This window comes from Austrofundulus limnaeus, unplaced genomic scaffold (genome assembly GCF_001266775.1).
Source record: "Austrofundulus limnaeus strain Quisiro unplaced genomic scaffold, Austrofundulus_limnaeus-1.0 Scaffold165, whole genome shotgun sequence".
In the NCBI taxonomy this organism is placed as follows: domain Eukaryota; kingdom Metazoa; phylum Chordata; class Actinopteri; order Cyprinodontiformes; family Rivulidae; genus Austrofundulus; species Austrofundulus limnaeus.
In genome coordinates, this window is record NW_013952567.1 from 563,229 (window position 1) to 574,041 (window position 10,813).

At 39.7% G+C, this 10,813-nt stretch overlaps 1 protein-coding gene across 3 annotated transcripts in view; it reads right to left on the reverse strand.

Moving 5' to 3' along the window:
* Positions 1–7,001: 7,001 nt before the first annotated feature.
* Positions 7,002–10,813, reverse strand: part of cadm4 (cell adhesion molecule 4) — a 236,297-nt gene continuing 232,485 nt past the window's right edge. For all 3 annotated transcript variants that reach the window (XM_014017296.1, XM_014017295.1, XM_014017297.1), the window contains 2 exons: positions 10,203–10,331; positions 7,002–8,931 (listed from right to left, as the gene is read on the reverse strand). In XM_014017296.1, the coding sequence (XP_013872750.1) occupies positions 8,822–8,931; positions 10,203–10,331 (239 nt within the window). In that variant the 3' untranslated portion in view covers positions 7,002–8,821. The remainder of the gene's footprint in view (positions 8,932–10,202; positions 10,332–10,813) is intronic.

A 10,813-nucleotide genomic window follows, 5' to 3' on the forward strand; every position in this document is an offset into this window, starting at 1 on the left:
ACACACACACACACACACACACACACACACACACACACACACACACACACACACACACACAAATAAAAAAAATGTCTGTCTGACATTTCTACCTTTATACACCCTTGGGGCATTGGTTATATTATTCTTGATTGTCACAAAAAGCCAGTGTCCTAAAATATGAAAATATCCACTGATTGTGGTTTTGGTCAGGAGGGTCTTGGGGGTTGGGGGTGGGGGGGTATTATTTCATCTGTCAGAGGGAAGAAGTGAATTTGCAATGCACAGATCCAAGATGAGTCCAAATAGGGGATGTGATCTCCTGGAGTTAGCTGGGGTCTTGTACAGGTGTACCAGCATATCTGAAACAGCAACACCTCCCATATGCTCATTGTAAGCAGGGATAAGTGATGGCCATGGAATATTTATACTAGACTCAGTGATCCACCAGTTGACAGTTGACTGGCAATGCTCAGAGGGTCGACATGTTTGTCATTCAACCATTTTACTGCAATTACCCCTTCAGCAGACCTGTTATATTAGGCTCCATGACCCTTTTTTCATTAGTTCAAACTCTGCCTTCAAAGGATTTTCACCAATGTGGTTTGGTCATATGGTACCAATGCCCTTAACACCCAAAGATGTATGCAAGTTCTGGACCAAGATGAAACTTGTAATCACAAAAGACAACAGTCAGCTAAACTTTTTTTATGGTTTTGAACAATTTCATCAGTTTAGCTACAAGAATTAGCTTTTTTTTTCTCAATTCACTGAGTGCAGCATTGATGCATAATGGATACCCGTTGGGACAGTGACAAATCTTAATAAAAAATCCAGGTGATTTTTCTTGACAAAACAAGTACACCAGCTTGTGTTGTTTCACATTGAGTATATTGTGATTTTTACATGTTTTTTTTCTGGATTTTACTCATAGTAACTAAGATCAACTTATAAATCAACAATAGTAAAGAGTAGGAAAACACCTTCTGCATATTCACAATAAACTAGCACTTAATGAGTTGTATTCAAATAAATAAATAAACTAGAGGGTAGAAGTAATAATTTTTACTTAGATTAGTTTAAATTTTCTACCCTTACAGTGAATTGACAAATTAACCATTTGGTAGAGCCCATTTTCAAAAAGAAAAAAAAAAAGGTTTTGAGCTGCATCAAGGGACATAATTCTGTTTAGTAAGATCTTTATTACCAAAACTTGTAAAAAAAAAAAAGGTATAATTTTTTCCAAAGTTTTTCCAAAAACAGTCGTGATGTCATGTTAAATTTCCTTGTTCTTGACTTGCTGATTACTGTCACAGTGCCTTCTGGTGGATGTTTTTAGCATTACATATTCAACCAAATGGTGGAGATGGCTCAATCCGTTTCAGTTTAGTTAAACACTCCCTTCTTTGAATTTTATCAGCTCAAAATATGGTCAACCAGGCACTTATTAAAAAGCCAGAAAATGTGCTCAGGCCTTTTTGACCAAATTTGACTTCATCCTCAGTTTGCTGTGAGGTAACCAAAATAAGAGCCATGGCAAAGGTGCCAAATACTGGAGATTGTAGACTAAAAACGCATAATTTGGACAAACTTTATTTTAATTTCAAATGACTTCAGGTTTAGAATAGTTTGCTAAAAGCAATAAAACAGTTTTAGAGTTCTGAACTCTCAGGTGAAATAATGTCTAAACAATGTCCTGATGCATCTCAGTAATCCAGGTAAAAAATCAAAAAGAAAAAAATTGTGTAGGTCTTCTGGACGGGTTCTTCTCTAATGAAACGTTTCGTCTCTCCTGCAAGAGACTTCTTCAGTCTGCGAGTTTCAGGCAAAATTCAGGCTTTTAAGCCCAGCCTCCGTGTGACTGATACTCACATCACATGGCTATCGTTGACACCTAATTAACACTTATTGTTAACAGGGGGTGGAGTGATACTGGCAATGGCCGCGCTGTAGGAGGGGGACAACTGAAAACGGAGGCCTCCACCTCTGTTTAATGATGGACGGTCTTTCTTCACAAAAATGGCTTCTTTTACTCCTCTCTCAAACCAACGTTCCTCTCTATCAAGAATTAGAACATCCTTATCTCTGAAAGAGTGACCGCTGGCCTGTAAATGAGTGAAAACTGCAGAGTTCTGGCCATTGGACGTAGCTCACATTACGGCAAAGGCTGGTTCACCCCAAAGATCCGGTGCCCCGGCACAAACAGAGCAATGTTGTATATGCTGTTAAGTGCCAGGAGGACTGCGACCAGTTATACATCGGGGAAACAAAGCAGCCACTGTTCAAAAGAATGTCCCAACACAGACGAGCTACATCTAATGGCCAGAACTCTGCAGTTTTCACTCATTTACAGGCCAGCGGTCACTCTTTCAGAGATAAGGATGTTCTCATTCTTGATAGAGAGGAACGTTGGTTTAAGAGAGGAGTAAAAGAAGCCATTTTTGTGAAGAAAGACCGTCCATCATTAAACAGAGGTGGAGGCCTCCGTTTTCAGTTGTCCCCCTCCTACAGCGCAGCCATTGCCAGTATCACTCCACCCCCTGTTAACAATAAGTGTTAATTAGGTGTCAACGATAGCCATGTGATGTGAGTGTCAGTCACACGGAGGCAGGGCTTAAAAGCCTGAATTTTGCCTGAAACTCTCAGACTGAAGAAGTCTCTTGGATGAGAGATGAAACGTTTCATTAGAGAAGAACCCGTCCAGAAGACCTACACAAAGTCTAAACAAAAACAACTCTGAGATGTAAACTGGATAACCAGAAGCTGGATTGCAATACTGGTTAACAAGTAATTTGTTATTATTATTTTGTAGCATTTTATAACTACTCCTTATGTAGCCTTAGTTATTACTAAATAGTGAATTAACTTTGAAAACATTAAGTTATTTTATTTGATATTGAAGCAACTAGAGTCCAATGAACAGCTTGAAAGTTTACACAGGTAAGTGCTGAACTGCAAGAGGTTTTTTTAATGTATAAGGTTACCCAAAACTGAAAGCCAAGGTGTCGGTGAGTCCAGTTTCCTTCACCATCCAATACACTCAAAAGCTGGTGGAAACTCTGAGGAGGAGATGTGGCTGATCCAACCCTGGATCCAGCAAGACAAGCCCAGATCATCACACTTCTTCCTCCATGTTTAACAGTTGCCAAACACTGAAAAACTGTACAAAAGTCCTGCATGATGAACTGCAGATTTCAAATTTGAATTCTTCAGTCAACACAGACATCTTCTTCCAGTCTTCACAGGTCCTCTGGTGGTGTTTCGTGGTCCAGGCAAGCCTCTTTTTTCTTTTTCTGAGCTCTTAAAGATGACTTTCTTGCTGTGACTCGACCTGCCAACATGCAGCTCCAAGTCTCCTCTTCACAGTTTAAACAGACTTGCCTTCTGTGACCACTATTAAAGCTCTGCTTGAAGCTGAGGGCCTGTGAGCCACCTATCACACATGCTGTGGACTGTGAGAAACTTGTCACCTCCTCCTGTCAGTTTCCACAGCATTTACATACATCCCACACAGTATAAAGAATAGTTAGGTATTAAACACGAGTCTATGAGTATAGTGAGTTGACTACATTTAGCAAATATTAGAACCAGATTCAGGTGCCAGATATTAGTTTAAAAAAAATTAAAATAAAATAAAATGCACCTCATCTATGATAGTAATGAAAAGCAAATGTCAAGAGCTTGGTATGTATCAAAAATTCTACTGTTTTTGTGTCTGGCAGATACTCTTCAGTGGTGACTCGTCGGAGAGCTTTGTGTGCGGTCTTGTTATGTTGGGTGGGGTCGGTTCTGTCGTCCTTTGCCCAGTTTATAGGCACAGATGTCCTCCACACCTGGAGAAGTGGTAAGACCGATCCAGGCACAGATGGCCATTGGCTGGATGGCAACTGGACAACCTCTTTACCTCATCTTACCCCAACACCACCCCCAAAGTACCATCAAGACCGCAAGGTCATTGCGAAGTACCTTCCGTATGGTGGCTTCTTGTCAAAGTTTTATGTGGAGGACATAAGGAACTTCACCTACGCTGAGCTTCACAGCAGCCACTGGGGGTTGTGTGCACCAGACACTATTCTCAGCCCTCAATTCATAGTTTATGTTCATGGAATTACAGTTTTCCTCCTGCCTTTGGTTTTCTTAATGGCCATTTACTTTGACCTGTTATGCACAAAGTTAAAAAAGACTCTTATTAATCATATAGTGACACAAAAACATGAGTCCCAGCTGGTCCATTTTGTAGCCCTGTCCATCTGTCTTTTAGTTCTGCTTTGCCTGCCATTTTATGTTGTTGAGGCTCTTTTGCTTTTCACCCCCGATACTCACCTACCCGCTTGGGCCTGCGCAGTTGCTTTCTTCCTTTTTCAGGTGTACAGTCTTGTGCCTCAGATCCTCTTCACCCCTCCTAGGAAACAAATGGGRAAGGAGCAGAGATCCTTCTCTCTTGCCGTCTCCAACCTTACAGCAACTGTAGCCCGGGCCAAAGGAAAATCTGTCCGCATGGCACTGCGTGAGGTAGCTCCGTGGTCTTCAGCCAAACGCTCTCTTAAAGCCAAAGTTTGCCCAGAGGTCTAAATTGTTTTTTTTATAAAGTGAAATWTCTAATGTCTATTCTAACATCTATTTACGCGTTTGTAATAGCTACAACTTGTTGACCAATTAATTATAGAACCATTGCTGTTTTGTTTTTAGATTTCTATCTAATCTGCAACACCATGCCTACACACATCTTGCTTGCAAATGAAAAGGCCAGTTAATTATTAGGTCCCACACCAAATGTCAGTGAGAAAATTAAGTCTCTAGATAACGAGCGATATCCTGATCACAGATGTCTGCTTTCTTTGACTGTCTCCTCTGGGTCTTTTTTGAGCTTTTGAGCTGAACTGCTACCCACCCATCAGTAATATACATATATGTGTGTGTGGCAGTGTTTAATTAAACATTTATTAATAACACAGTGGTCAAGCTAAAACTTATAGCTAGTTAATGATTAACCTGGTTATTATGACACAATACTCATCTGTTTTGATTTTGCATGTGACTACAATGTGATGCTTTGTTAAAATAAAAAGAAGAGTCTTGCTCACCATAATTGGATTGTTCATCTTGTGCCATGCTGATGTTCAGAAGTCACTGATGGAAAAAAAGGATAAATTTCTTTCTGCATACAACATGGACATGAAAGTCAACACGTCTTTTTTTCCCCTTCTTACTGTTTGTCACAATTATTGATTGCTTTTTCTCTCGAATGTTGAAATTGTCAGCTTTTATAATTACCTAATTATTTTCAGCCATGTGTAGCCTACTGCTTGTGTCCATAATGAAATGATTTTCTTCCTTGGCAAGCCTGTTCCTACTATTTCCCTTCTATGCAGCAAAAAATATATACACATAAAGGGCATGGGTTCATTCTCTGTAAAAACCTCCTTACTGATGGAACATGCTGGTAAAGCTAGATAGGAAAAAAAACCTTCTTTTGCTTTTGTCGAGCAGTTGTCCATTCGGTTATTCTGTCTGCCTGAAAGCACTCAGCTTACTCTTTATGCAAGATCAAGACACACTTGCCACCTCAATCAATGCCCCATGTTACACCATCACTGTGCACACACACATTTCTGACAAGACTAAATAACAGAAGCTATGTTCAGGTTGGTTTTAAAGATAGATTAAAATGTTTACTCCACCATGCTAGAGCCAACAACAAAAAAAGTTTGAGTTTGGATAGAGTTTAGAGATATTTACTGCAACTCAAAAATGAAATATGATGTAATAAATGGTGTATAACTGGGAAAATGTTAGATGCAAACCAATTTCAATTATTTTCATTCAATTATTTGGTGAAACTCACATCAAAAAGAAAAAAAAAGCACTTGTTTTTATAGTTGAGTTATAATATAATGACTTGGCATAAATTCTAAAAAGATTATCATTGTCACCTGGCTTTTCCCGACACMGTTTTCTTGTCTCATTTTTTAGTGTTTATTCATTTGACAGCCACTTAAAGGTGTTGTCAAATTGTTATTGGGACAAGTAATTCATAGCATCATTATTATGCTCTTACCTTTATTGAAAAGGAAAAACATTGGGGAAAGAAAAAGTACGTACAAGAACCAGAAGTAAAGCTGAGTTCAAAGTGAAATTTGCATGGCTGCAGGTGTGTTCCTGTAAAGGCCAACTTATCTCTCCAGTAAAATAATAACAATAATAATAATAAAAATAAAAACTAAATGCAAAGCTACAAATCAAACTAAAAATGTCTTTTTTAAGATGACATAATAAAGAAACAACCAAAGACAGAAAAGCGAGTGCTCTCAACCCCATAACACAAAAAAGYCTTTGACGACCTTCAATCGAAGGACATGTGTTTCTGTTTTGAAGACATTCAAAGGAACAATATTCTCAGTTTTATTGCTCATTGACCACAGTGAGTCTGATAGCRGGAGCTACGAGAGCCACCTCTGCGTCATCATAAACTGAAGATATGTCTAGTTTCGACTGAATTGTTTGCTGTCAGGAGTGTCAACTCATGCTGGTGGTGCTTTGGTGAGTCCATTACTTTGATTGCCGTTTGACAATCTGTCTTTATGACAGGCGACTGCAGAGCTTCACCATCGATGGAAGAGAAACACATCGATCCATCACCTTGTGACCTCCAGCGGCTTTCAAATCTAGCCTTGCACACAGATAGACATGTTGAGTGCTCCTCGACAGAATCGGGTATTGATTGTGTGGAAGTTAATGGCAGAGTCATATTTTTCTGTGTGCATATGACTTAACCCTCCTGTCACCCTTTCTTCCCTGCTATCTGTTTGTGTGATTCATTAAACCAACCTCCGAATGCTCCGTTTTGTTTGTTTTGCATGAGCTGCCAGTTTCAGCTGGCTCCATCACCTTTATCGTCCCACCTATAATTCTACCATTCCCCATTGATCTAATCACATGCTTCATCATCTGTTTACTTAGAAAAGATCACAAACAGTACATGCTGATTACACAGAACACACATAAAAAAAAAACCAGTCCGATAAGGTTATTTTCGGATTCTTTTTTTTATTTTGTCGTGCTTTGTATCTTTCCCCTATAAAGAAATAGTTAGCTATATATCAACAGTGACACATGGACTCTAAAATAAACAAGAGTGTAAGACAGGAGAAGAGACAACTAGGCACAGGAGACAAAGAGAGAAATACTGGCAAAGAGAGCAAAGGTAAGAGGAAACGAGTGAAAATTAACAGTATATTTTTTTCTATAGTAAAACCAAAAACAAACCATGGGAAGTGTACATTTCTTTAACATTTACAATTATAATAACAACGGCAATAATAATAACAGTAACAACAATCAGAATTGTTCAAATCATAACAATAATTATTAAAAAACAATAAAACCTGTGGTTTCTCATAAAGACAAATGATTTTTTTATCCTTTTTTCGTTTTCTTTAAAGATCACTGGACAGTAGTTTGTTCGGCTCTTCACCTCTATAGGCTAATATTCTGTGTTAGTATAGTTGCTTCGTAATGCTTTTCAATAGTAAACAGTTTTCTTATTTCTTAAAAGTTTAATTTAATTTATGTCACTGGTCTTTTATACAAAGAATTCAGAGATATGTATATTTGTTCTGTCGACATGTTTCCTGCATGTGTGAATGTGTGCATGAAGCTGCATATGAATGATGGCGTTCAGAATAAAAACATCTTTTTGTTTTGTTCGTTCATTTGCTCCTCCTATTCTTGTACGGGACTTTTAAACCTTTTAATCCTCTTAATGACATTCTAAAATGATTAAGCTTCTTTTTTAATGTCTTAGCAAGTCATATTCCTTTCTTCTTTCTCAGAAACACATCCCAACGCTAATCCTTTTATTATTAGGGGCCAACATAAGGAGTGAAGATAGAGGAGGAACTGGGAGAAAGACTAATTGAAGGCGTGTGTGGGGCGGAACAGGTGTAGAAAGCGGATGGAGGATGTTGACGGCGTTTTAGAAGAACAGAGCCATATTTTTCTTTACTTATGTAACAAAATGGAAAAAAAAATCACTTAAAGCAATTTTTTCTTTCAAACTGAATGGTAGACTACCCAACGCAGAGAGCAATAGAAAAAAGTTAGCTTGTTCTTAAAGTATAGATATTTCCTTCCATTCTGGTTTTGCAAACTGTTGGAAATTATATACAAGTTGAGTTCTGTAGACAATATGTTTTGGCAATTAGAAAAATGTAAGCGTTTTACCATTGAACGCTAAATAGTTCCTGTCCAGCTTTCTCCCTCTTAGTCCCGCCTCCCTCCTCACACAGCACTCCTACTGTCTCCTTCAGTTAAAGATTGAACTACGTGAAATGGATTCTTCTATTCTCCAGGCGGGGAATTATAGCAGTCATCTGCCTCTAATTCCCCTTCCACTTTGGTGGCTGCACAGGCGGAGTGCCGCTTTTCATTGTGTTGCCCTCTTCCCTCCTCGATCAAAATAATTATGGCATCATTTTGCTTTTGTCTACATTCACTTCACTCTGTCGCTGCTCTTTCACACCGCCTTTACTTCCCCCCAGTGTTTTCGACTTACAGTACTGTATATGGCACAGTCGTTAATGTCTGCGGGGCCTTAAGGCGCTCTGTCTCTCAGTCTCTCTTGAGTTGTGTGAGTGTGTATAGAGGACATGGAGTGGAATGGCGTGTGGTGGACTGGCTGTGTGCAGTATCGGTATACAGTCGCTTTCAGAAGGCCGCCTATTGTGGCGCATTGTGTAGAAGTGTTTGTGTGTGTGTATGTATACTGTATACAAGGTGGGAGGTGGGAAGGAAGGGGTAGGGGTACGAGGTCAGAAGAGAAGGGATTAGGGAAAGAGAAGGGCTACAGTAGGTACTCCTTCTTGCCCTGGCTGGCGTCATTCCCATTGAGAAAGGCCTCCTGCACCTCGCCATGTTCATCCAACCCGCTGGCCTCGTGGGTAAGATAGGAACCTGGATGAAAAGAGCGAGAAACAGAGCAGAGAACAGAGAGAGAGAGAGAGAGAGAGGGAGAAAGAGGGGAGAGAGACAAGAGGGAGATTGTAGGGGGAAGGTTAGGTGGCAAAGCGTCATGACCATTGCAGCGCCATGCAGCATTGTCACAGCAATCAGCGCTAATATTATAGTCTTCCATACCTATGACTGATTAATCCATTAGTTAACTGACTGTTAGGTCAATACCAGGCAAGAATAGGCTCTCGTGTACGGTATGAGCCTACAGGGCAGAAAATTAGAGGTGGCAGATGGATGCATGAATAGAAAAGTCATAAGAGATGAAGGTAATAGAAAAAGGAGAATTGAAGAGAGTAAGAGACGGGGAGGGAAGAGACATTGGCAGAAAAGAATGGGAGTAATGTTAGGCGCAAGTGCACAACTGCAAGATTGCATCACCCTGAAAACCAGTCAAACTTGCCATAACAACCCTGGGGCCCATATCGTAAAGAGTCCTGTGTGGTATATTTTATATAAAACAAGAACTGCTTGAGTCATCTTCCTGCCAGAGAAATCCTTTTCAGCCTAGGAGTGAGTGACACTCTCATTCTTCTTACCTCAGAGGTTGAATGACTTGTTGACAGTCGCGATGGACCAAAAACAAAGCCCTAATGACCCTGTCTCAACATTGATTGGTCGTAATGGTGCTGTCTGTGTGCTGATTGGCAGTGAAGCTGCGCCGAATGTTGACAGACAGCTTGTCCAGCCAAAGGGTGACTTATCCTGGCTACTGCGTGCTACTTTATTCCCAGACCATTTATTGGCAGCTGCAGCATGTCGTGCAAYGCTGCCAGTAAGGAGGGCACTTAAAAGGATGGGAAACAGGGGGAGGATTCTTTTGAGTCTTGATACACTAACATATAGTCATAAAACACTGGGACCACAGCTACCTTTTTCCACCCCACCCTCTCTCTTCAATTACCCTGGCCAAGATCATTTATTACAGACAGTGCCTTGCCAGAGAGGAGCATCCTATCGAACCCTGCTTGTGCTGACAATTTAACACCTTAGTTTAAAATATTAGTTCCAAAGAATCTAGATGTAACTGGCAATAAATGACTTTTCTTGTGCAAACTATGTAAAAAAAAAAAAGAATTAAAAACTGTACTTGTGGCAAAAGTGATAATGACAAGTAAACTATTCATTTTTGTAATTTTAYTTTTGAAAGACATTTCGTGTTTTTTCTTTTTTTGTTTTTGGTCTGAAGATTTAAGTGTACATGTGTCCATTACCTTTCTGCCGGACAGAGCACCAGATGGTGACGATGAGGACACAGATGACGGTGAAAACCAGAAGTGCCAGAACGCCACCTATCACTGCGTACGGTACTGCGCTGTGAGTCTCTACCACTGCACCAGGATCTGCGGGAAAAATAAAAAAATAAAAAAATTAAAAACAAGCAAGACAAAAATTGTGCATCAGTGAGGTATGAAAATAGAACAATAAAAAAATGCATGCAAGAAATTGAGACAAAAGAACAGATTAATCAAAAAATGAAAGAGGGAGCGATAAAGAGAAGACAAAGAAAGGACACTGAAGCACCAGCRTGGGAGAGAACACTGGAAGATGTGAGAAAAGAGAATTCGATTTCTTCCACCTAACTTGTATTATCACCTTTCATCACCCCCAACTGAATAGTATGCCAGACAGTCAGAATGGGTGAGAAAAGGGTGGAGAAATGAGAATGAATAAAGAAATAAAGAAAGAAACTCTATCCAAGCACCTGACATGAGCACAATGCATTTTGAATGAAGAAAAACTTGGTTTTGTTTTGCGGAGTAAACTTCAGAAACACACGAACGCATCCACACACACACACACACACACACACACACACACACAC